The sequence below is a fragment of the Globicephala melas genome, chromosome 21, assembly GCF_963455315.2.
Source record: "Globicephala melas chromosome 21, mGloMel1.2, whole genome shotgun sequence".
Taxonomy (NCBI): domain Eukaryota; kingdom Metazoa; phylum Chordata; class Mammalia; order Artiodactyla; family Delphinidae; genus Globicephala; species Globicephala melas.
This window is the reverse complement of record NC_083334.1, coordinates 10637180-10664301: the sequence shown is the minus strand read 5'-3', so window position 1 is coordinate 10664301 and position 27122 is coordinate 10637180. Positions and strand designations below refer to the sequence as shown.

Below are 27122 nucleotides of genomic sequence, written 5' to 3'. Positions count from 1 at the left end.
GCGGGAATTTCCAGGTAATTCAGATAATTTCAGGGAATTCCAGACGCCCATAAAGCGAGTTTATCCGGCCACCACTTCCTGCCTGCAAGTCACCCCAGGAGCCACCCCCCCACGCCCCATTCTGCTTCCGGCCGCAGTGCCTCTCCCCAGAGGGTCCCCCGCTCTGCCCAGGCCACCCTCCCTACCAGCCTCACCGGACCCGCCCCCAGCTGCGCATCGCGTGCCGGCCGGGCGCACCTGCCGCCTCTTGGTACCCAGCGCCTAGCACAGCGCCTGGCACATAGCGAGCTCTCGGTCAGTGTCGGTGGGCGAGTGTGGGCGAGCGTGCGAATGCAGGGGTTCCGCTTTCCTCCTGGTGGCATGTCACAGCACGATGTGAGCTTGTCACCTCGCGGTGGCCAAGGGAAGTGAGCTGGAAGCCAAAGAAGATGTCGTCCAAGAAACTTGAGTGTCAGGATAATTGGGAGACAGATGGGTGTGGGGCGCCAGCTCGAGGGCACAGGGGGGAAGAGGGATGAAGTGAAGACCGAGCCGATGGGAGGACCACCCCTAGATGCCTAGAAAGCTCTAGAAGAATGCTCGAGGGCGTCAGGGTGGGCAGGGCACAAAGTAGAGGTGACGCTGAGGGCGAAGAACGGGGCTGGCTTGGGGCCACGTGTGGATCTGCTGAGTCTGCGTCCCAGCCCCGCCCGGGCTGCCCTCATCCTCACGGTAGCCCCACGGGCCAGCTGGAGCCACATCCCCGTCAGGGACGGGGAGCCCGAGGCTGGGGGTGAGTGACTTGCCTACAGGTCGACAGCCACAGGGGGAGGATGGGACCCCAGCCTGCAGTCTCCTGCCGCACACGGAAGGGGAAGAAATGAGGGTCCTGCGGTGACACCCCCCCGGGAGCCTGCTGTGGGTCTCACCCCATGACCCCTCGTGGAGGGCGGCAACGCCCCCAGCCCCATCACGCTGTCCTCAGCTTGCAGGGCAGGGTAGCTGGTGTTCTGCGAGCCCGTCCAGCACTGGGGGGACGGGTTCCCGCCTGGCCTGCCAGAACCAGGACCTGACGGGTTCCCAGAACCACAGCTGTTGGGGAAACTTAGAAAGTGCAGAGTCTTTTCATTGTACAGACACTGTCCTTCCCACCGAGCAGAGTGTGCCCTCCTGCCTGCACCTTCCCTGGAGCCCGGGCCCAGGATGAGCACTGATGTGTGGGGTCCTCAGGGGCTCAGCTCAGGGCTCCTCCCGTGACATCCTGCCCCAGGCCCTGCAGGTGTGCGCTACACCTGGGTCCCTCCTGGTGACATATCCCAGCCAGCACACCTGTCTTCTCACTTGGAGCCCACACCTGGCCCTACTTCACTTTTCTTCACGATGGTGGTGACATTTAGCTATTTTCTTTGTGCTCACTTTTGTTTTTATCTGTGGTTTGTCTGTTATTGCAGTTTCTACTTGTATGTGTGTGTGTGTGTGTGTGTGTGTATGTGTGTGTGCATGTGAAACTCTGTAGAACACGTTTACTGTTCCCATACCCTGTGATGTGGTTTAATGTCAGGGATCATTCAATCCCGTCTGCCTCAGTCACCCCAGCTCTAAAATGGGAGCGATTCCCACTCTGCGGTGTCACCAGCTGGTTACTGGGTTTAAACATCCTCTCTGTGGTGATGCTGATTTACCCTGACCCAGGACGCCCTCGGAGTCCCAGCCTTTTCATGTTTCCAGCAAGCCTTCCCTCCCCACCCCACCTTCCTAACTGCTTCTGCTGGGGCTGCGAGCATCTCACAGAGCAGGGCTGGCAAATCATATTTAACTGTTGGACTTGTGATAAGTCCCTGAGGGAACTGCGGGGACTTTGTATGGGAAGCAACGTAGCCGCTTTGCTATGTGTGAAGTTTCGAAGGCAGAGCCTAAAATGAGCTCAGTTTAGAGCAAAAACTTGAGATTGGAGCTCCAGCAAATATCCTGGTAACGGCTTGCTCCTCTCTGGTGCTTCCAACCACGGGCGATCAGACTTCACCTCCCGAAAACACGGGCCACGCACACACATGCACAGTCCCACGTGTGCGCTCACGTGTACACACGTGTGCTGCACACATGCACGTGCACACGTCCGTACAGGCATATACACGCACACACGTGTGCACTCACACACACACCGGCCACACCAAACTCCTTGTTCCCTAACTGGTCTGTGCGGGACCGCCCTTCCCACTGCTCCTCCTGGCCCGAGGCTCGGCATCCGTCCCTCCACTGAGGCCCGGGGAGAGTGAGGCGGGGGCTTCCGGATCCCGGCGCCCACCACTCACTGCAGCGATGGGCTGGTCCTTTCCCCTTTCATCAGTGAGCACCTCCAGTACAGCGTTTGCTTCACAGAGAGTTCGCTTAAAATACAGGGATTTTGCTGATTTCATCGTTCTTCTCAATGCCTGGAACACCGTGGATCTTGTAAAAAAAAATGAATGTACGCATATATTTCTCCAAACCTTTACAATCCTTTTACCCTCCTAGGCAGAATTTTCTCTCAGGAAAAGATCCCTTTGATTTCCTTTCCACCGTGCAAAACAGTAATTCCTTTTCTTTGTCCCAAATTTACTTCTTTTCCCCGTCTACATAAAGCTGTGCCAGGATTTCTGAAATGATAAATACTTAGCTCATCCTGACCTTGTGCCACTGAATCATATCCCCCTTCACCTTTACCTTCTGAAAAGTAGAGCTGTATCTTCATGTTTTTCTTACAAAGGCTTCATATGACAAACACTGTAAAATCTAAAAGTCATTCAATATAAACTCCTTGAATTTAGTACCTTATTGTTAATATAGCTGATGATCCTAAAAGCGGGCGTGAGAGGGCAGAGCGTTAGATGTGCTGTGGAGAAACTGAGCTGAATCTGGCTCCACCCAAAGAGTCTTACGTCGATCAGACCAAGTGCCCAGCGCTTCCCTCGCTTTTGAGAGTAGGAAGAAAAGACTCCACTGAATTTAAGAGATTTACCCAAGTACCACACGGCCGGCAAGTGGCGGGATTTGACTGCCTCCAAAGCTGCTTTTCCTCATTCACTGTAAAAATAAGAGAATTATAAGAGAAAACGTACACACTAGAGAAAGGAAGAAAAAAGCATTTTGTGATACCTTGGTCGTATTTTTTCGTCACTTTATGGCATGTTTATGTATCTGTGAAGATGTGTATGTTGTATGAGTGCATACACGTCTTGTGATCTGACCGCTCACGCCACCTGCTAGTCTACATTCCTTAGTGGACATTGTATCGTAAGCATCTTTCGTGGTGTCATCCTTAAACCATCATTTTGATAGCTGCACAGCTCTTCTGTGTCATGAGAAATGAAAACTTACCATATGTTACTATTATCCTACTTTCCTAGCCTCCTATTTTTCCCACGTGTCACCTTATAATTTGTTAGAATTCGAGGTAACTTCTTTAGACCAGAATCCCAAGACTGGAAAAAGTAAGGCAAATACTTGGAACATTTTTATGATGAAAAGCTAATGCTCTTTCCATTACAAATACCTCTCTAAAACTATACGAATGAAGCAATTTCACCCATATTATGTATCTATCAAATTCGACAATACCTACCCACATTGTAAAATGGGATACCTTTGCCTCAGCCACCACGTGGGCTGGGAGTATAGTCACCAAAGTACATGCACGTGCAGACATGTATTCATAGCGGCGTCATTGACAATGTCAGAAAACTAGTAATAACCAAATTATCCCTCCATTGAAGACTGATTAAATAAATCAGGTTATAGCCATAGAGTGCAATAGCACTTAAAGCACAAGGCAGGTCCTTTTGCACTGACATGGGGTAACATTTTTAATATATTAACTTCTATTGCAATCTTTTTGTGTAAAACAATAACAGTCTCCCCACCCAGCAAGGTAACATTTATGTGAGCCGTGACCCACTTGAAACTCAAAAGACGTGGTGATTAATAGCAAGGTTAGGAATTTTATTCAAGCGCGTTTCCCCCTGCAGTCAACCTATTTCCTGTTCCAGCCGCCAAAATATGCAACACAAATGAGAGATGACTTCTGTGCATGTTTTCAGAATTACACCAATAAACAGTGGGCAGCCCCCGGCTGCTGTCCCCAGCTCCGCAGCCCACCGGGAGCTGCAGGGTCTCCATGTGGCCACGCTGATTCTGGCCACAGCGGATCCGTGCAGAGCATGGCTCTGCCCCCGACAAGCTGTGCACCCCTGGGCAAGTTACTCACCTTCTCTGATTCCTCAGTGTTCGATGTGGCTGGAAACGACACAGGGTATCATGTGCACCAGGTGTAGTAACACTTGTCTGCTCTTAGCATGGTACCCGGTGCGGGGTCAGCGGAAAACAAATGCCGGCTCGCTCTTAGTACCACTTCTACTCACCACAAAATGAGTCAGTCCCCAGTGACAAAGGCTTAGCCGAGGGGCATCCCAAGTTACAGGCACGATTGTTAAGTACATCTTTTTTCTCATAACTCACAGGAGAGCGTCCTGATTATTCGTTTAATGGTTTGTATCTTACCTTTGCAGCGATCATTAATATTTTTAAGAAAAGATGTGTTTGACAGTTTAGTTATGACATTTGTGGATTGGGGTCAAAAGTCCTTTTGAGACAATAGGCAATATTCTTTGTGAAAAGGAAAAGGGACAGTGTAGTAGCTGGGATAATATTTGACTAAACTAACCTTTGGTTTTGCAGACTTTTCATACTGAGAGTTTGCGGGGCAGGTGGGGGGTTGTTTGTTTACTTGTTTGTTTGTTTAGAAAACCTGCGCTACTAGAATTCTCTCATGAGTTAACTTTATACCAGTGACGATCATAAATGCTTCTTTGGGTTTGGGGAGGCTTTTTGGCAAGCGCAACCACCATAAGGATTGTGTGTAGAATGTACGATTTCTGTTCTGTTCTGACATCGCCCTGCTCTGGGCACATCATTAGCAAAAAGAGAGACAGCTCTGTGTAGGCGCAGATGGAGAGGTTGCCCCGGTGCTCCTGGTAAATGCTTAAACTCCTTCCGTGTGTTCTTGTATGTGGATGCAGCCGTCAGCACAGTCCTATTAAATCGCGTGTGTGTTTTGTTAGCTCTCTCTGGTTCATGCTGTACCTGTAGGGTGTGATAAGAGCTTTCAAGTCCTCTCAAAACGCGATCTAACAAAGCCTATTTTTTTGCCGGGAGCGAAACAAAGCCATTTCATTTGCATACATTTAAAAGACTGAGGTGCCCTGCTGAGTTCAAGTGGTGACACAGAATTTGACGGAACACAGTAGCGACTTACACCACGATGAGTGCATTTCCCTCTCTCTGTCATTTTCCTGGGTCAAGTGCATCTCTGCATTAATTAAACAGATACATAATTAATTACCACAAATGAATACACACACAAAAATAGTCCCTGACCCAGGTCCCTTGTCTTGGTTCTAAAATAAGGTGTTCTGTGTTGAATTAGGTGGAAACAGCTACCGACTCTGACACGGAGAGCCGTGGCCTGCGGGAGTACCAGTCTGTTGGCGTGCAGGTGGAGAACGAGAAACGGTAACCAGCCCCCCAGATACCCGCCATCTCCCAAGCGGGGCTCTTGGTTTGTAACCTGACTGCAAGTGTCTAGACCACACTGACCATCAATAATGCAGGCCATTTGACCATCAATAATTCAGGCCAGGAAACAGGGTCATATCTTTATACTTTTCAACGTATATCATTCTAAGTGTGAATTAACATCCTCCTATGCCTTGTTTCTGCAAGCGGCAGGGGACCCGCTTCTTCTAAAGTAATTTACCACCTACGAAAGCAGGGGGGCTGGCAGCTCTGAATGTTACAGTCCTTTATCCAAAGGGAAAAAACAGGCTGAGGGTGAAACAAACACAGGTTTTCTCACCTTATCATGTTAAAAGTAAAAGGAAAGACAGAGAGAGAGGGAGGGAGATTGAAAGACGTTTAAGACCTTAGCTGTGCTGGGATTGTGACACTTCAAAGGAACCCCTCAAACTGTCAAACACAGAGAAGTCCATTACAGGAGTGTTGTTTTCGTAACAAAAACAGGATGACTATTTTATTTTATATTTAAAATAGCATATCTTGTAAATTTCATAAGCACAAATTCTGATGAGCGCATTACATCGTGAAGCCCCGGTGATTCGCTCACGGTGGAGGGCTTTAGGACCAACCCGCAAAGGTTTTGATTGCCAAGGAATTCAGAACACAAACTGATGGCTTCCCCAGGACACCAAGCTCTCAGAACCCGCACGTCGTCGTCTGTACCTGGGGACCTGGGCTGGCTGTCTCCATCCCCCGCGGTGGCTTGTTCTCAGCTCCTTTGCCTCCAGGGCAGGAGATGGTGGCAGGTCCATTAACCAGCTGTACTCACAGCTGTGTGCCATCTGGGGGGCCAGTTGCTGCGGAGCCAAAACATGTAGCATGGGCAAAGTTTGGATGTGCAGACACACATGCACGCGCGCACGCGCGCGCACACACACACACACACACACACAGTTCTCACCAGCAAAATCTGCACTCCTGTTATGTTCACTTCTGCCAGTCATTTCAGTAACTGGCTGTGCGGAATGACTGACGTTTAAATACATACGATGAAAATGTTTTTTAAACACCTGCTGAGGTCAGAATTTGGATTCATTGTTTTGCATAAAAGACAACATCGGGATGATATTACATTATTCAGATAGGAGAAGAAACTCATGTCCTAAGCTGTGATAGGAATAGCCACCAAAACTCAGTAGGACACAGATGTAATTACTTAAAAGAATTGTAGACATAAAAGAAGCAGCAGGGATTCGTTTTACGTGTATGCCACAAACAGAAGAGAGTAAACTTGTAGCGTCTTTCTGAAAGGCACGTGACCACTCCAAGGTAGTGGTTTCACGGGATACATCAAGCCTCCTTGTGTCGTGCAATAAACTTAAGTCTTAAGTGGGCATTATTTAGACATTGAAACTTAGGTAGAAGGTAGAGGTTCATTGTTTGCAAAGCCAAATGGTGTTCTGCCATAGGTGAAGCACCAGAGTGCTTGTAATAGAGATGAAAACACTCGTCTTCCCCGCGAGGTGCCGGCTTGTGGCCCAGGCGCACTCCTGATGAGTGTATCTAGGTTTTGCTACACAAGGCCACCTCGCAAAGGCCCCACTTGTCCCCCTTGCCTCCCTTGCAGGTGCGGACGCTTTAAGCGTTCCAACAGCGTGACGGCCGCAGTGCAGGCGGACCTGGAGCTGGAGGGCTTCCCAGGACATGTCGCCACGGAGGACAAGGGCCTACAGTTCGGGTCCTCCTTCCAGAGGCACTCGGAGCCCAGCACCCCGACCCAGTACGGGGCGGTGCGGACCGTCCGGACCCAGGGGCTCTTCAGCTACCGAGAGGACTATCGGACCCCCGTGGACACTGCCGACCTGCCCCCTCCCGACCCCTGGCTGGAGCCGTCCATGGACGCGGTGGATGGCGGCCGCGTGTCTCCGTGCCACAGGGACGGCGCTTGGTTTCTGAAGCTGCTGCACAGCGAGACGAAGAGGATGGAAGGCTGGTGCAAAGAGATGGAGAGGGAAGCGGAGGAGAACGACCTCGCGGAGGAAAGTAAGGGCCCAGGTCTCCTCTGAGGCTTGTAGACGCTCGTGATGTTGCCGTAACACAAACGGTAGAATTCCCAGGCAGAGTCCCTGGGTCCCTGAGTACATTTAAGTGAGTGGGCTTCCTGCTGCCTCCCACCGATTCTCAGACACAGTAACCGAGCAGAAAAGCAACCGCTGAAGTATTCAAGGGCATCCTTTTGTTTTGTTTTGTTTGTTGGATAACAGGATGGCTTGTGCTCACAGGGAGGTAGTTTATCTCATGTTCCACGTGCCGGTTCTCTTGAATTCTGGCAATGACTTGATATGGAGCAGTTCAGCTGTTTTCTAGAATCATGACTGTCCCGTGTTTATAAGAAATTGCATTGGCTTTATGCCAAAGAAACATTGGCTACGGTAGACAATTAACCAGCCAGCTGGTGGTGGCGGCTCCCGGTTCCCCATCCCCGGGCGGGTGGGGATCTAAGTTCCCCGACCTCGTGTGGGCAGCGCAGATCTGTTCCCAACCCTTTACGCCAGGTGGGTCTCCGGCTCTTGCGCAGAAAGGCACCAGCCTCCCCTTTCCCTGAAGAAACTTATTGTCAGGGTTGTCCGGAAGCAGCATCCTTTATGAATTGCTGTGTTGATTTCGAAACAGATACCTCCTGACTTTTGTTTATAGACCAAGAATACCACAAGAACGATTGCAACGTACATACAACTAACAAATTTTGTCTTTACCAAATACAGTTTCACAGAGGCGTTTCTGAATGTCTTACCTCGACAAAGCGTGCTATTTTTAATTTTTTCTTTTTCCATGAAGTCCTTTGTACAATTGCTAGATCAGTATAAATCCTGAAGTTCAAAAGCACACCTGACGTCCTTGGAAATGTCGCCCTGACGTTGCATGTCCAGAAATCTGCTGTAGGAGAATATGTCAATAATCCTGGCAGTGGAGGCATGAGGATGAAAGTTTCAGGACGGTAACTTATAGACACAGTGGCCCTGGCCGCTGAGGAGTCCAAGAAAATGGTTGGTGTTTTGATCCTGAGTTGTTAACATGTACATTGTTAACTTAGGAAGAAAGGGGAAGAGCGCCATGCCTTCAGGTCCCCAGTTCTCTTCTCCCACATCCCTCTGTCAGTCATCACACCCCACACCTCCTTCGCCGGAGTGGGTACTAGACGCTGAGGGTTTTGGAGGAAGTATAGCCTGTGCCCCGGCCATGCGGCATCGCTGCACGTAGCTGCCGAAGTCACCCCGCCCCCATGCGTTTGTCCACACGTGTCACCTGTCGAGGGCGCAGCCGACGGTGACTGCGCTCAATCCGATGTTTAAAAATCCCTCGTTTCCCGCAGCCTTTCTTCACTTGTCAGTATGTGCTTCAACGGGACGACACCGTTTGAATTGTATCAGGGATTTATCCTCTTTACCCAGAGCTGACCCGGGATTTGAAGGAGACTGTCAGCTCCCGCTCTGTGCACACCCCCGCGTTCAGCCCGGGCTTGGTGAGCGGTCCTCGGGGCTTGTGAGACGTGAGCCTGAGGTTGATGGGTCGGGATGTGTTTCCTACACCCTGTGGTTCCTCCGTGAAATACCTTTGAAGGGGAGGAGATGGGGGGACAGTTCAGCAAGAGGCAACCCTTGTCAGGGCTTACCCCACAGTATGTCGGTAGCGTTTTATTCTAGAACCATGTGGATTTCCACCAGTTAGGACACATCCACAAGATTCTGGTCTCCCTCTGTGCGTGGCAGAGATGGAGGCCTTGACTGCTTGCTGTGTTTGTGAGACAGCACAGAGCAAAGCCTGCCGTGGCATGGTTTTCCGTATTTAGTGTGTACCGCTAATTCAGTTACGATTTTATCAAGGATTATAGTTTTTTTTAAAGATATGTTTTTTAAAAGAAATCTCTAAGCCGTCCTGTACTGAACACAGTGCCAAGGGCTACGCTAACTGCATCACTTACATCTTCAAGGGCTCAGCATATCAGGATACCTAGAAAATACTGTCACCTTTATGGAAGTAAAGAAACTGAGGTTCAGAGAGGTTAAAATCTTGCCTCACGTTCCACAGAGTAGAGCAGTGGAATCCAGGCTCGAAGTCGGAGCTGTCTTTTGTCAAAAGCTGTGCTTTCCCACCACGCTGCCCGACATTCTTCAGTCCAGATGTTCCATTCCTGGGAACTTGTCCTTTGTATCCTAACACTGTCTTCTTCTGCTCCTTTAGAAAATGTGGAGCCCCTATCCCTGGCCGTTTACTTCATTCTGATTCTCTGAATCTGTGACACCCATTTGTGGTCCAGAGAGAATCCCTGAGCCTTAAAATACATACTTGGGTTGTGCCTCAGCCCTTGGAAGTTAAGAGGTGAAATTAAAAGGCTTCAGCGCTGAAGCGTTGTCCTAAGTTATGATTTTCTTGCCACTGGGGCGTTCAAGAAAATTCTGGGAGTAATGCCGTAAGTGTACTGTGTCTAAAATACGATTTGATGATCTGCAGTGACCCACATCAACAGTAACAGTCCATCACTTAGGATGTTCAGTTGCCTTATTACTGGACATCTGGAGAACACATTTTTCCTTCAGCAAGGCAGAGAGGAAAGGGAGTTTCTGCCGTCCCTCAATTGTATTTCCATACACAAGTTTTTTTCTATCTTTTTGGGACCTTCTTCTGGACTCTCTGCATCTTGTAAACACCCAGCAGATATTTGCTGAACCCATACTATGAGTCGTTCGCTAGACTGCAGGTGGATACGAAAAGGAGTGTATAGCGCGGAAGCTGCAGTGACTTAAGAAGGGGTGAAGTAAGACCAGGGCAGAGCTGCTCATGGCGAGTGAGAAATATAAAGTGTAGCAAGAGCAGTGCAGATCCAGTGCTTTTAAAAGACTCTCTCAGGAGCCTGAGAGATGCTGCCGGCAGGGAAAGTCCGAGAAGGCTTCCTGGTGACGGTGGCATCTGGGCTGGACCTTGCGGGGAGGTGGGTTTGGTCAAGCAGGTGGCGGGGGGGATGGCGATGAGAGAGCAGGATCAGGGGCACAAGCAGAGGCAGAGAACTGGCTGGGAGACCCTCCAGGAAGACCTTCCCTTAGACGTGGACTCTGCACCTGACCGAGGGGAAGGCTGAGCCACTACCTCTCGAGTCCCTGGGCTCTGTCGTCCTCCACTGCCTTGGGGACATGCTGCTCAAAGGTGGGGACGGCTCTGCGTTTTCCCAGAGCTCTTACCGCCCGGGCCCCGCTGTCGTTTGACATCTTAGGCTCCTGGAAGGCTCGCACTTGGTACATCGATTATCCACCAGCAGTGCGTGGCAGAAGCCCTGTGCAGCTGAGAGTCCGAGAGAGGAAGAAGGCGGGAAGAGGTGCGGCCTTCACACCCGGGGTGGGTCACAGCCCTGCTCACGCCTTCTTAAAGCATAGCATCTAAACCCCACGCATCCTGCAGTCGCCCTCGGCCAGGCTGGGGAAGACCCCGTTCCTCAGGCACCAGCTCAATAATCGTGACTCTGCGTGGGTTTTCCTACCACCGTTTAATAACTACGTGCGGCTGCATTTCTATGAGGCTCGGAGGCAAAGAACAGAGAACAGATCTGCTGGGTCCTTTTTATGATTTTCTTAATTTCTTCTCTTATTTGCCTGGCTTTATTTTTTTGTGGACAAGGATGACAGAACAGTTGTTTTGAACCTGAACTGTATGCTTTGCCCATTAAGCTAGCACCGTACCAGTCACGTTTAGTTGTTTCCCTAGTAATGTTTAAAGGTCAGATCACCTTCAAGTCCAGTCCTCATTTTAAGAACAGATACAGGGTTATTGGTTACGGCCCTTTCAAAAAGCGAAGCTTAAATTACATGGCTGTGGAACCAAAACCCTGAGCTTGGAATATTGAAATTTCCATTACATGAGATAACTTTTCTCCTGAACTGTAATTTTATAATCACAGCTCACTGAGTCGATTGAACGAATTTAGATTCATTCAGCCCTCTGTGGTTAATAAAAACATCATGAGCCCAGTTAAATACTGGTTCAAGTTAAGTCATGTTAAAGCAGGCTTCCTATTGTTAATACATAAATATTATATATATTTATAATATATTTATATTATATAAATATATATTTATAATATATATTCACATATATTTATAATATATTTATATTATATATAAAATATAATAAATATATATTTTTATATATTTATATTTTTTTTATTTATAATATATTTATATTATATAAATATATTATATATATTTATAATATATTTATATTATATATATTTATATATTCTGGAGGGATTGTAAACCATCACTAGACTAGTGTTTTGGGATTTTTGTGTTAATTATGTTAAACCAAACGGGTAAGTGGCATAAAAACAATAGGATGTTTTCTGAAATAAAAGAAATGGTTCCAGAACCACAAAGATCTTACTCAGCAGGTCTGTAGAAATATGAATGGTATAAGGAACTCAACAATGGGGTCTCTCGAGAGGTGTTGGGACGTTCTCTCGCACCCAGAACAGCTCTGCCCCAAAGCTAATAATCTGAACATCACCAAGTCCGATGCGTGGACCCACAGACTCACAGAGCTGGGGGCTTTGATGATTTCCTTCCTCATCTAAGGGACCCCGGCTTCACTAGTCACGTTAACGCCGACGTCGGGGTTCGGTGTCCAGCATGGATCCCCCAGTCCTCCCGTGTGGAGGGGCGATGCTCCCTGGATGGCGGCGGTGGCAGGGGGCGTGGCTCGGTCGCTGTGCCCAGGGAAGAGCAGACAACAAGTAGAGTGACGCTGAGGACTCGTGGGCCACGTGGCAATGCAGGGGACGAGGAGGACATGGGCCACAGAGAAACTGCCCCTGGGTGTGCAGTTTGCCCAGGAGTCCCCATCAGCAAAGACAGCACCTTGAAGACCAGAGGTAATGATGATGCTTCTAGCGGCACAGCTGCTACAGCCTCTGAGATCTGACCAGTCCTCCAGGGAACGTACAGCCACTGCTTCCAGACCCCTGCCAGGACACACAAGCCTGGTTGTGTCCCGGCTCTTGCTAAGGATGTGGTAAGTGCCCGACGGAGATGTCCCCACACAGCCCGGCCACCCAGTGGCCGCAGGCAAACTGGAGCATAAAAAGAAACGTGTGCTCAAGAAACGCGAAACGAAACGAAAATGATCAAGCCAGAGGTCCGGAAGCGAGGGGGTTTGTGGAAGCAGCCGTGTCCCCCAGCCTGCTCTACGAAATGAGTCAGGCGGGAATCCCGAGAGATCCCGGAGTAATACATCTTCAAATGATCGTTTCAAACAGTCTGCCGATTTTAGAAAAACCCACCTCGAATTTTGAAAGAAAAGAATAGTGTAAATGTTGTCCTGGCATTTCACAGCAAATTTAGATAGAATGGAAAATTGTGAAACACGCGTGAAAAATAAATTAAAGGAGCAAAGTCAGTTCATCCAATTTCTTTGTACATCAAAGGCCAGGGTTGTCTCAGGTTCGTTGTAGGTTTGCATTCTGATGAGCATACGTCCTAATCTGTAGCTCTTGAAAGAAAGTGTCTAAACTGTGACGAAATTAGGGAAGGATGGTGGAAAAGAATAAATTGAATTTTCGCCTCAAATTCCTTGCAATTATGGGAAGCTATTTACATTATAGGTATCAGATAGAATCATCCCCATTCACTGAGCAGCAAATTCTCCTGCCATTTGCCATCAGGTCATTAGCTACACTCTCACAGCCGTTATCTCTCTCTAGCAATAATCAATTTACACCCTTTATAATAAGTCTCCACTGCATTAACTCAACACCCACATATCACCCACCTGTCCATGTTGTGCTAAAGACGATAAACGGAAGTACTTTATATTAACACTTCCGTGGAAGTACATTTAAAGAAGAATATGAAGATTGGGGATTAAAACCTCAAAATGGGTAAAACTGATTGACTTTTTAAATTGGGATGGACATATATACACTAATATGTATAAAATGGATAGCTAATAAGAACCTGCTGTATAAAAAAATAAAATTTAATTTAAAAAAAAGAAACTGAGGCGTTAGAGAAATTAACAATAAATAAATAAATACCATTTCAGGAAGCATAGAGTCAGTGAAAAGAAGTGCACTTATCCATGAGTCACTTCTGTATATTCCTGCAGTGACAGCTTGATTAAAACAAGTCTCCTGAAAGGTTTTCATCAGTCATGCAAGTTATAGGGGTTTACAAGTGAAAATTCAACTTTTCAAAAACAAAGCTAACTCTTCCACTCAGCAGCAGTGGGACCAGAGCTGCAGAAACATATTCAGTTTGGGGAATCAAACTGGGAACAAAGTAGGAAGTATTTTCGGCCCTTCCAGGAGGTGCTCCAACCCCACTGCCCTCGTGCAAGGCTGCAGGCAAAGCAGACAGAGGAGATGGGCGGGATGGGGGGGGTCTGGGGGCGTAAGCCCCTCTCGCAGTGGATTGGTAGGAGACACGAGGGCCCAGGTGTCAAGATGCTGACAAGACAATATTTTTTTTTTAAGCCTGAAAGGATGCCAGAGTGTTATCCAGCTAACTCACTTGTATTAAAAGTTACATTTTTAATTCTTCTTCATATTTTAGGAGCAAGCTAGAACTGGATGATATTAGGGAACTATTCATTTCTTAGGAGCGGTCATGGCGCTGTGGTCGTACAGGATGACGGCAGATGGGGCTCTGGCCACAGCTTATCCAAGTGGGTCAGGAAAATAAACCCGCTCCGAGATTGGTGATTCTAAGGGATGGGGTGGAGGTGCTTGTGATACTTTCTTTCAAGTTTTGTGCGTGTGAAATTTGCCATAATAAAACTTTGGAGAGCAACGATCTGGACAAGTAAGAAAACACAGGCAAACTAAGAAGTGTTGCAGTCCATTAACTTCCCCAGAAGAGCATCGTGTTACGAACACGTTGTCTGTGGGGCCACATCCTCACCCTGTAAAAACGAAGGCTGTGCTATCCCTTCTGTTGTGTGGCTGATTTCTGTTACATTAGGATGTGTCCTCAGCACCCCTCACAGCAATGGGTCTATTTCTGGGACATCAGTTCCAACATGTGACACTTGGTTACGTGGGATCGAGGCCCTTCCCAACGGTGTCTGTGACTCCGTTCCCTGCGAGGGAGGCCGAGGAACAGGGTCTCAGCAGCTGTGTGGCCAGGCTCAGGAATCAGTCTTTGATGCCACTTTCTAACGCACGTTAAACGTCTCAAGTCATCTTATTGAAGGCTGCCTGTCAAGATTACTTATGTTTGGGAAATTGGGGAGAAAGGGAACGAAATTGAGTTTACTTCTCTGGACTCAGGCTCCACCTCTGTGGAAATGCCAGGTCTCAGGCGCCACCCCAGACCCCCTGAGTCAGAATCTGCCTGGAACCAGACCCCCAGGTGACTCACGTGCTGATAGGGTTGGCTTTTGTGGGCTTTTCTCAAGGACGTAAGCATTCTGTCCAGAGTAAGTACTTAACTAGCCTGTTAGTGGTGATGGCTGTGTCTCTGCTTCGCGACGGACGCACCTCCAGGCTAAAACCCCCTTTTTCCTGAAGGCTTGCCCGCAGGGCACTGGAGACAAGCTTGCGCTGCTCTCCTGAAAGCCTGAGGGAATGGCCAGCCTAGCAAACTGGCCCGACTTTGAGTTTCAGGGGTTCCGTGTGGCTGTGTTATCTGTGTTCTGCACAGAGTCTCGAGGGGGACCCAGAAGAGAAGATGCTTCTGGCCATCAGAGGAGGATGCTGTGTAAGCTCAGTGAAATAGCTGGGAACTGTTGCTTACAGACGAAACATCAGAGATAAGTGGGCCTGGGTATAGTCGCCAGAAATGTTCTCCTGCAGATTGCTACGTGCTTTTGTGGATCGTGGGAGCTGGGAGCCACCAAAGCTATTATTTCCAAAATAATGACGACGTTTACACAGGCTAAGGAAGGATTGGGGCAGAAAGATGGGAAGTATGGAGGCCCCTGGAGGTAGCAGGTGTGGGGTTTTCCCACAAATTTCATGCCCAGTGAAAACCCCAGAGCTGTCACAGCTCTCGGGTAATTGGTTAAATCCTTTCCACTGACAAAACTATATTATTTACATTTTTAAGTGCTATTTGATTAAAGTCTTACAACTTAGAAATCGTTTCTGGATTAAACTGACACTTCCAACCCCCTGAAAGCTGAGCTGGCCCACAGGGTGCCCCGAAGCGGGATGTTCTCACTAGCACCGAACGTGGCGCTTCCACGGGTCAGCGGATGGTGATGTGAGGAGGTCGGGGGAACTGGTCACCCTGCTGACCCCCGAAGGGCTTGGTGGTGTTAGCAGTACCTTTCTAAGCTAAATTTCCCCCAACACTGAAGTATCCTAGTAGCTGGCATTTGATCGTCTTTTTTTTTTTTTTAACATCTTTATTGGAGTATAATTGCTTTACAATGGTGTGTTAGTTTCTGCTTTATAACAAAGTGAATCACTTATACATATACATATGTCCCCATATCTCCTCCCTCTTGCGTCTCCCTCCCTCCCACCCTCCCTATCCCACCCCTCTACGTGGTCACAAAGCACCGAGCTGATCTCCCTGTGCTATGCAGCTGCTTCCCACTAGCTATCTATTTTACATTTGGTAGTGTATATATGTCCATGCCTCTCTCTCACTTCGTCCCAGCTTACCCTTCCCCCTCCCCATGTCCTCAAGTCCATTCTCTAGTAGGTCTGTGTCTTTATTCCCGTCTTGCCCCTAGGTTCTTCATGACCTTTTTTTTTTTTCTTAGATTCCATATGTATGTGTTAGCACACGGTATTTGTCTTTCTCTTTCTGACTTGCTTCTCTCCGTAGGACAGGTCGTCTTAGAATTTCCTTCCTGCTCAGGAATGGAGCAGACGGAAAGACAGTTCAGCCCGTGGCCATAATTAACTGAAGTTTCACCTCCAGTAACAGAGATGATAGAATAATAGCTTTTGCTCTTTGGGTCATACCCCCTTTGTGTAATGCTTTTGCTTTTGTTTTTTAATTGACCTTGTTTTTTTTTTAACAGTTCTCGGGAAAATCAGGAGCGCTGTTGGCAGTGCCCAGCTTCTGATGTCGCAGAAATTCCAACAGTTTTACTGGCTTTGCCAACAGAACATGGTAAGTGGATCCTCAGGTAACCTCGGCCCCTTGTAACCAAGCTGAACGTCCGTTCTTTCTGTGCTCACCGCGTTCCCGCCTGTTAAAAGATCCCTGCACCTGTGCAGCCTGGTGAATGAGTAGGGAGACACTCCCAGCTTTGGGGGGGATTTAAAAGTGCAGCCAAAGCAGAGAGGCCATGGGGGTATGGGCAGGGGAGGGGCAGGGGTGGGAAGGAGTCAGGTGTTTCCCCAGCCGTGAGGGGTGTCCTCTGCCACCTGGCTGTCCCCCAGGGGACCCCAGGATGGAGGGGAAGCGTAAATCACTGTCACGGTGGGTGTCACAGTGAGGACAGTGCTAGGAGGTGGCTTGAATAGAAACACGTAAACAACCACAGTGCAAGAGATTAGGAAGAGATTTTAGAAATAATTTGTGCTTTATATGTTTACAGTCAGGAGTGAACAGAAATACCATGGACTAAATTAGGTAATACGGTTGGCATTAAACTTGATTCTGATCTTCCTGAAAAGATCAAGGGGACACTCTTACCTATGTGTATGCTTATATGTATACTATACTATGTTTAAATAAATATAAATATATATTGTTACACACACATTATCTGACTAAAGAAAATATTCACTTGATATTATTTGGAGAAATAACTAAACAGTAATCACATTACTTTACAGGTTCTTTTATTTATAATCCATACACTGACTTCTTTCAGACCAAACATTTTCATTGAAACACAAGTAGGTCTCTGCAGGGTCTCCCATAGCAATGGTTCAAGGTGATTTGATTTCGTTTTGTTTGGCTTTTAAATGTACAAGGAGGCGTGTGGATTTACAGAACGTTCTTCCACATCAAAGGCAGCAGAGCACGTCAGAGTTGCCAATTTATCCCTTTTAATCAGGATCATTAAAAAGTATGTTTTCTCTAATATTTTCCAATTAATCCCATTCAAGTTCATCATGAAATTTAAAGAGTTACCTCCTGGTTGCCTATGACGTGAAGTTATAATCAACATTTAAAAGGGGAAACAGGCAGGTTTCGAGTCCCTGAAAGAAACATACCGCTGCGGAAACGTTCAGTTATTATGTTTACTGGGCATGTTCTAGCGTCCTCCGTCGTGTGTATTTAATGGATCATCTTTAAGGAATTGATTTAGGCCGTTGGAGAGCATGGTCCGTATTCCACCGAGTCTGGTGGGGAGGGTCATCCCCACCTTCAGCACCCTACACTCAGCAGAGACACATTATTCAAGCTTATAAAATCTGCATGTCTTCTCTGCCAGAGCGGCTGATACTAGACTTAAAAATTATCCACCCTCTTATAGTTTTGATCCCTCTTGTACATGTCAGATTGCGTTTTCTGTTAACCTCCAAAAGTCTGGCGTGACTGCTTCCATTTCTTTTGACCTCCGTCTAGGATTAGACCAAAAGAGTCTGGAGCATGTGTTGGAGGAGGTCAGGCTGGGGCCCTCAGCAGGCCTGTCAGCAGAAATGCTGAAATGCTGACAGTACAAGCAGGGGCCTTGCTCAGCAAAGCCACACTGTCCACACTTTGCAACTTTAGACCAGTGACTAGTTTTCAGTCAAGGAGATGCGTCAAGAGCCCCCCAGCTATTTAGGATGGACGACACCGGGCAGGACCCACCCTTGAAGCTGGCGGGTCGATACCGGTACCTCTCGGGCCAGCGGCTCAGCACCCCGGAGCAGGGAGAAATGGAGTCACGCTCAGCCCGGCCGGTCTAATAGTGTACTTGAACACGACCCACGGTCTCTTCTCAGCCCTTCTCAGGACACACAGCTCCCAGAGAATGTTCCGGAACATGGAGCCTCAGAGCCCACATCCCACCTGGACCCCACGGCCTGCGGTTAGCAAGGACGGATGGCCCTGTACACGTTGCTGGGGTAGGGGACCGGCCTGGCTCACCACTGACATGAAAAAATGAGACTTACAAACAGATCGGGCGTCTGAATGTCCAGACTTACAAACAGATCGGGCGTCTGAATGTCCAGACTTACAAACAGATCGGGCCTCTGAATGTCCAGTGGACGCAGATGCAGCCGCCTCCCGTGCAGAGCCAGACCCTGGCCGTGCCCAGTTCCACCGACGCCACGGCCTCTGCTCCCTGGGAGCCCAGAGGACAAAGGTTTCGCCGGTCCAGCGGTGAGGGCAGGTGACCACAGAGTCCACTCTCGGGCGACATGAGCCTCAGCACAGCCGTGGGGCAGGACCAGGGCCCGAAGTCCCACTTGGGGAGCCGTTCCATCCCCCGGACACGTTCAGGCCCCATCACGCCTACACCTGTGGGAGAGGACGTTGTACTTGTGTCATCTTCCGGAAGAGCAGCTGAGGACCCGCCTTTGCGGGGAGGAGTCCCCCCAGCCCCGACTGTCCAGGGAGCCCCTGTGCACCCCCGTCACCTGCAGAGCACGGCCTGGAGGCAAGACCTTCGCTCTGCTTTTCTTCACAAGCAGTGGCTGAGCTCAGACAGGCAAGTACATGACAACCCAGGCGACTGGAGGAACCTCCTGCCCCAGCCCCTGCCCCTGAGCCTGCACCTGACCTTGCACCTGAAACTGCACCTGCCCCTGAACCTTCCCCTGACCCTGACCCTGACCCTGACCCTGACCGTGAACCTGCCCCTGACTCTGACCCTGACCCTGACCCTGACCCTGCACCTGATCCTGAACCTGACCCTGAACCTGACCCTACTACACCTGACCCTGACCCTGCACCTGACCCTGACCCTGCACCTGACCCTGCACCTGCCCATTGGTCTCCTCGATCCACATGCCCAGTTCGCCTCCTGGTGGCTCAATGGAGAACGAGCTTCAAACCGCAGACAATGGCCCTGGGTTGCAACTTTCACTCCAGACAGAGAAGGAGAAAACAAGGGCGTTTTGTGCAAGTCGCTTGGACAGTGGTTCTTACCGTCTGCCCTCAGGTCAGCACAGCTGCCATCTGGCTGCATCAGCAGAACAGACGGGGCTCAAAGAGTGACTTAGTGGATGTGGGTGTGGAACCAGGACTGAATGTCTGTGTCCCCAAACGTTCACATGACGAGGTCATGAGGGTGGGGCCCCCATGCTGGGATCAGTGCCCTCATAACAGAGATCCCAGAGAGCCCCCAGCCCTTCCTCCACGTGAGGACACAAGAGAGAAGACGCCGTCTGTGAACCAGGAAGGGGGTCCTCACCCGACACAGGATCTGCCAGCACCTTGACCTTGGACGTCCAGCCTCCAGCACTGGGAGAAGTAGACTGTGCTGTTCATAAGCCCCCAGTCTGTGGTTTTCTTGTTCTCTCAGCCCAGATGGACTAAGACAAAGGTTAAAGGAAGTTTAAAGCCAACCAAATAGAAGTTCCTGATGTGCTTCATGGGAAGGACTTATGAACAAGCCGGAAATGGCACGTTTTAAGCAAATTCAGATAAATGTTTACCTATCAGTAATTTCTCTGTCTGTTTAACCTGAGATAGCCCCACACTGAATCAAGGGAACCACACCAGAAAAATTCACACCCTTAACCCGAGGGTGGCAAACTCAGGTGCCTGCAGGCAGGTCACGCGGCCCGGGGAACTCGAGGCCGTGGTCACCAGCCAGCGCTGGGCGCCAGGGGCGTGGCCAGGCCACTGTAGGGCCCCCCTCTGCTCCTGTGGAGTCACCCAGCTTTAAGTAGAGACAACTCATTGAAACTACACATACATCAGGCGCCGTGTGCAGAAGCAAACCCACCTTGGGACCACATGCGCCCATGGCTGCCCGTGTGCCGCTCCGTGACATCACCTGCACGTTCCAAGGGCGGGGACCTGTCCCCGAGACAGTTCTGACCCTTCAGGAGATCGACATGCCTGCCCTCCCTCCACGTGGGAGCGACGAAATATACATGGTACATTTGTAGGGCGTCCCTGACCTTCAGAAGCAGGGCTGAGACTGCTCAGAGAACAAACAGAAACGGCCGTGGCTCCAGGCCCATCTCCCCAGCGCCTATGACCACCAGCACCACTGCAGACCCTTCCTGGGCACCAGCTTCCCAGTAACCCCACAGGCGACCAGAACCCTGGGGCCTGAATGAACTGTCAAGCGGCTGGAGCCTTAACATGTACCACCATCCCAGGTTCCAAGAAAGCGTTTTCAAAATGAAACAGTGAAGCAATGTAACTACACGTGTATTCTTCAGTAGACTTTATTTTTCTTCTTCTCATTTCCTCCAGTTGTGTTGTGATATAATTAACATACAGCACTGAATAAATGTGAGGGGTACCACATAACGATGTGACTTACATACATCATGAAATAATTATCACTATAAGCTTAGTGAACATCCATCATCTCCTATGGGTACAAAGGTAAAGAAATAGAAAAAATATATTTTCCCTTGCAGTGAGAACTTTTAGGATTTACTGTCCTAACCGCTTACCTGTATGACACACAGCAGCGTTGGTGGTATTTATCGTGTTGGGTATCGCGTCCCTAGCCCCTGTTTATCCTGTAACTGGAAGTTTGTACCTTTTGACCCCCTTCTGCCACTCCCCACCCCATCTCCAGTAACCACAAGTCTCATCTCTTTTTCTAAGAGTTTGTTTCTTTGTTTGTTTTTGAAATACAACTGACCTGCAACACTGTTAGTTCCTGTTAACAACATAGTGATTTGATGTTTCAAGCTGATCACCACAGTAAGTCTAGTCACGATATGTCAGCACACAAAGGCATTACTAATTATTGACTGTATCCCCCACACTGTACATTTCATTTATTTTGCAACTGGAAGCTCGTAGCCCTTAATCTCCCTCACCTAATTCTCTCTTCCGCCCACCCCCTTCCCTCTGCAACCAGCCGTTTCTTCTCTGTATCTATGACTCTATTTCACTCATTTTGATTTTTGTTCACTCGTTTTGATTTTTAGATTTCGCATATCAGTTAAATCATACAGTATCTTTCTTTTTCTGTCTGACTTACATGTTGTTTCAAATGGCAAGATTTCATTCTTTTTTATAGCTGAGTAGTATTCCATTGTGTGTATATATATATCTATCTCCTTTATCCATTCATCTGTTGATGGACATTTAGGTTGTTTTCACGTCTTGGCTATTGTATTGATACATAATGCTGCTATGAATGTTGGGGTGCATATATCTTTTAGAATTAGTGTTTTTGTTTTCTTCACATAATACCCAGACGTGGAACTGCTGGATTGTGTGCTAGTTCTATTTTTAATTTTTTGAGGAAACTCCATACTGTTTTCCATCACGGCTGCACAAATTTACATTCCCACCAGCGGTGCACGAGGGCTTCCTTTTCTCCACGTTCTCACTAACCTTGTTATCTCTTATCTTTTCGTTGGTAGCCATTCTGACAGGTGTGAGGTGACAGCTCATTGTGGTTTCAGTTTGCACTTCCCTGATGATTAGTGATGTTGGGCATCTTTTCATGCACCTGTTGGCCATCTGTATGTCTTCCTTGGAAGACAGATCCTCTGCCCATTTTCTTAATCAGGTTAATAGACTTTATTTTTTAGAGCAGTTTTAGGTTCACAACAGAATTGAGTGAAAATACAGAAAAATACAGAGAAAATTCCCATACACCCCCTGCCCGCACACACCACAGCTTCCCCACCATCAGCATCCCCACCAGGTGGTCCTTTATTACAACTGATGGACCTCCAGTGACACGTCACCACCCAGGGTCCGTGGTTCCCATCAGAGCTCACTCTCGGTGTTGGACATTCTGCAGGTTTGGACAAAGTTATCATGACACCTGTCCACCATTACAGCATCCCACAGAGTAGGTTCACTGCCCTAAAAATCCTCTGTGCTCCACCTGGTCACCCCTCCTCCCCCCAACCCCCATGGCCACTGGTCTTTTACTGTCTCCATAGTTTTGCCTTTTCCAGCAGGTCCTAGAGTTGGAACCATACAGAATGTAGCCTCTTCAGACTTTTTAACTGTCAGCAGATACTTAAGGGAACTCTTCCTGAATCCTCGTGGGCCCTTGGGAATATCTGCACCCGATTCTGAACTCGTGGGGCTTCTCCCTAACCCGCTTCCTTGGGAAGAGCAGCCCCGCCCCCGCCCTCCGAGTTCTCAGCAGCTCTAACTGCGCCTATGTGTCGGCAGGACCCCAGCGCCATGCCCAGGCCCACCTCGCAGGACCTGGCCGGGTACTGGGACATGCTGCAGCTGTCCGTCCAGGACGTCAGCATGAAGTTTGACGAGCTGCACCAGCTGAAGCTCAGTGACTGGAAGGAGTTGGCGTCCCCGGAGATGAAGGTAACCCCCCACCTGCCGCTGCCACCTCCCGGCGTTCAGGCCACGTGCTCCAAATGCCACGTTATTATGTGTGTCTCGGTCTTTGATTAACAGTACGGGATCCGATTTTCAGGGATAAACCCATGTGTGCGTGATCGGGGTGGAGCTAAAGTCGTCAGCATGCGTAATGAGACCCTTTCTTGCTGACAATTCCCGGAAGACACCAACAAAACTCACGTTGTCTGCCGCGGTCTGGTTTCCAGTAGGGTCTGTCCCCTGTGTTATCGCCATCAAACCTCTGTTTGGATTGTACTGAGACGGTTTCCCACCGGGGAAGTTTCAGTTCAGTTACAATGCCTCCCGTGGAGATAAACTTTCCAGTTGCGCATCTGCAGTTGAAGACAGGGAACCCTTGAAGCTTTCCTGAACAATTTGAGGATGTAAACTTCCTGGCCCTGAAATAGGCTGAAAATGTCCATTAAGTTTGAACCTGTGGTTTCACCTCTTCCCTCTAGAGCTCATCTTTACTGGGGCTGATAGATAAGTGTGAATTAGCTATAAAGACATTGACTTCCTAACACATTTTAGAGAAGTTCTACGTAATCATAATCTGATGTTTCCGGACAGACATTATCAATTAAAACGATAAAGAAAATTAATCCAACATACTTGGGACAGTGGTGTTTAATATTGTAGTTCAGGGTGTATATCTAGATAGTTAGAATGAAAGCACCATCATCATCGTCCATTTTCCCAGAAACGTGCTGCCACCATCGTTGTGGGGCTCCAGGCTGGAGGCCATCGCTCCATTGCGGGCGGCTGAAAAAGTCCTCACCGCAGATAACGGGGCTGAGGGGCCCACAAACCATCGGGTTGTACATAAGCAAGTCCAGGAAATCTATGGTTTGGTTCTGAAGTGAAGGAAATCATAAGTAATGATTCCAAATGAAAAAGTTCTTCAAAGAAATCACTAAAAATACAACTTATTAAACTAGTCCAATGATATGCAAAAATCCTCCCTATTTTTCATTCTTCGGTAATTGACAGCTAATATAATCCCTTCCACCTCAACTGTACACAGAGAGTAGTCCTCAAAATGAACACGGTTCCTGCTGAGGGTACAGCAACCCGTCCAGAAGGCGAGCAGCCCTTGAACGCGGCTGAGGCTCCGTGTCCTGCACTCGGGACACGAGTCCTGACGTTCTGCCTCATAGATCTGCTCGGCCACCTGCCCACCCCACCCCACCCCACCCCACCCCCCGCTTCCACTGCAGGAAGCCTGCGAGCCTCTTGAAAACGGAGACTCACAAGAATGGTTGATTTCTTACAGTCCCATATTTCAGAGGCTGCGAAAGGAGAGGAGAGAGATAATCACAGTGAAGCACTTAAGGCAGGGGTTAAATTTTGAAATAGCTGCAAGTCTTCACGAATTAATTACCCCTGATTGTACCCCTGCCAAAAAGCCGGGAGGGACGTTGCTTCTGGTCCAAGTCATTTTAAAATAAGTCATGGGAACAAAGGTTCAGACACCCAAACGATCTTCCTGCCAAAAACAATAGCACACAGCATCAAGATTCTGCCATGTGTTCACCTGAACCTGTGCTAATGGCCAAGCCCGGGCCCATCTCGTGCCCTTCAGATTCTTTTGGAGGCTGAAGGGAAAGAGAGGAGTGGGTGCCCCCCCTCAACAACTATCTTCTCAGAAAAGGCAGCATCCGGGCCCCGTATGCAACATCCCCTTTCCTGACAAGGATACTGGTTGCGGAGTTCCCGCCCTCCAACCACTGGGAAGGTCCGGCCTTGTTAGCGAGGGGCCACAGCAAATAGAGAACATAGTGTGGGACACAGGCCTTCCACCAGGACCCTTGCAAGCATTGTGTGTTCCTTTGCTGCAGAATTGTGCCATTTCTCTTTCTGGAAGAGGCATACACGTATCTTGGGGTGACTTGTTTGAGAACACGAGCTAAGGGTCAGAAATAGTTGTTTGCATCCTTTTACCAAGGAAGCGAAACATCATATGTAGTTCATATCAAAGGGCTTAAGGCCCATAGTAGAGAATCTGGACATCGGTTCCCTGGTCCGTGTCCTTGGACCTTGGAGTCTGTTGAAAAGACTGTCACGTAGGACAGGGCTGTCAGGCGGCATCTTCCAAGACCCCTGGGAAACTCAAGAACGTGAGCCTGTGAGCACTTGTCAAGTGTTCGCCCAGCAACAGGGTCAAAATAACTCTAAGACTAGGGCGGCGTCCCACGCACACATGCAGGATGGATGTCCTCGTGTGTAAACACTTCCCCCCCCCCCCGGGGATCTGGGGGCAGGCACAGCAGGCCCACCCCGGGCAGGGTCACGCGGCATCGGGTGGGTGCGGGGCTGTGAGCTGGGGGGACGGCCGGGCTCCTCTGACTGCCCCAATTTTGACTTGTGATGCTTTTCAGGAAGAAAGAAAGGTCCCCCCTCCAATACCAAAGAAGCCCCCCAAAGGGAAACTTCCCATCACCAGAGAGAAGTCTCTGGACCTGCCGGACAGACAGCGCCAGGAGGCCCGGAGGCGTCTGGCGGCCGCCAAGAGGGCAGCGTCCTTCCGCCAGAGCTCGGCCAGCGAGCGGGCCGACAGCATCGAGATCTACATCCCCGAGGCCCAGACCCGGCTCTAGGGCTCCGGGCCCGCCCCTCCCTCCCCTGCTTCCCATCACCCGCGCCGTGCATCCCATCCCTGGTCGCTCCTGTGTCACTCCTCCAGCGAGCTCGCCCCGGCTGTTGTGTTTGTGCCATAAACACCCTGGAACACCCTGACGTCCACGGTTTGCGAGCTCACGGCCACGATGACTTCTCCCCGGATGGCCTGGCTTCCCGTCAGCAGGGAGGGAGAGGCGTGGGGACACCTGACATACCCACTCTGTTCTCAGAGGGGTACGAGGAACACCTCTCGAGATGGAACCCAGTTCACACTTTGTTATTTATATTTTTATAAATTGTGTGATATTAGAGGCAAGAATAACAAAAAAAACTATGAATGGGTGCATCTCCCCACTCACTCGAGGCATTAGACACCCAAGAGGAAGGTGCTACAGCTTGAGTGCGGGAAAGAAAGACCCCACCGTGGCCTGGGGTCACCGCGCCCTGAGCCCAGCTGACCCCTCACGTGGTTCTCTGTGCCGAGTCTATGGTGATGAGAAGTCATCTCTCCAGCCACCAATCTCCCCGCCGTGTGCTTCTCCAGAAACCTGGGGGGTGAGAAGTCCGCCCCCGCCACAGATATTCAGCGCAGCATCTTCACAGTCAGAAAGTCAGCTGAATGTTCATTCACGCAGGGAGAGACAGATGGAAACAGAGCAGAGTCTTAAGAAAGGCTGGCACTCCTGTAGCAGGAGTAGAAAAGAGCAAAGAGTTGTCCTCACTCAGATAAAAGAGTCATTTATTTTTTATTCCTTTGTCACTTAAAATGTCACACATGGTTCTGTCTTTAAGTTTCACCCTTTAGGCACCATGTGATTTTTTTCTTTATAGATGTATATATATTCTCAAATGCTCTGTCAGTTGACTTTCCAGGGTATCCTTAAAAAACAGAACAAAACAAAACAAAACGTTTGCTTGTTTAAAATGACAGTCGTGATGTTGTAAAAAGTGTAAGAAACATGAATGTGAGTGGTAAGTGTCTCTCAGTTTAAATGGTAAAGAAGAAACGTAGTTTACATTTGTATTTTTCCAGAATTCGTTTGTCCTATGCAGTATGGCTAAAGTCAAGAATACATTTCTTGCCTGTTTTAGACAAAAAGAAAAAGGGCACGTTGTGATTTCCACCTGTGGACTTCAGCAAAAGTCCTTCGTTTTCGTGGTTCTGATTGGCACCAGAGAAAAATAGGAAGGTCTCTAACGGAAGGTTTCCCATTCGTCTCATGAAATTTAGATGCCGTGACCGTTGTTCCAATCCGACGGTGTGTGTGTCTGTTCAGACATCACTTCAGAGGAAGCGCCTGTGGATTGATCCATTTGACCCCATACTAGAGTCCTCGCTGTGACTCCAGGTAAAAGCAGGTGACGCGGCGTTTCCGCCCGAACGCCGGGTCCCCTGTGGCCCCCCGAGTGCTGTGCCCCCAGCCCAGCAGCACAGACCCTCCCCCATAGCACTTTGTATTCCTACCTTGACTCGCACTTTAAGACGCACCCAGCTCTCCCTGCAGCCTGATAATGTACGAGAGCCTTCGGTGAGGTCCTTGCACAGCTGGGGCGCGCCTTAACGCCTGC

At 49.0% G+C, this 27122-nt stretch overlaps 1 protein-coding gene across 7 annotated transcripts in view; it reads left to right on the top strand.

Moving 5' to 3' along the window:
* Nucleotides 1-25567, top strand: part of DLGAP2 (DLG associated protein 2) — a 717919-nt gene extending 692352 nt beyond the window's left edge. For all 7 annotated transcript variants that reach the window (XM_060291519.1, XM_060291516.1, XM_060291520.1 and 4 more), the window contains 5 exons: nucleotides 5441-5526; nucleotides 7157-7572; nucleotides 16549-16640; nucleotides 22746-22898; nucleotides 25313-25567. In XM_060291519.1, the coding sequence (XP_060147502.1) occupies nucleotides 5441-5526; nucleotides 7157-7572; nucleotides 16549-16640; nucleotides 22746-22898; nucleotides 25313-25531 (966 nt within the window). In that variant the 3' untranslated portion in view covers nucleotides 25532-25567. The remainder of the gene's footprint in view (nucleotides 1-5440; nucleotides 5527-7156; nucleotides 7573-16548; nucleotides 16641-22745; nucleotides 22899-25312) is intronic.
* The last annotated feature ends 1555 nt before the right edge of the window (nucleotides 25568-27122 follow it).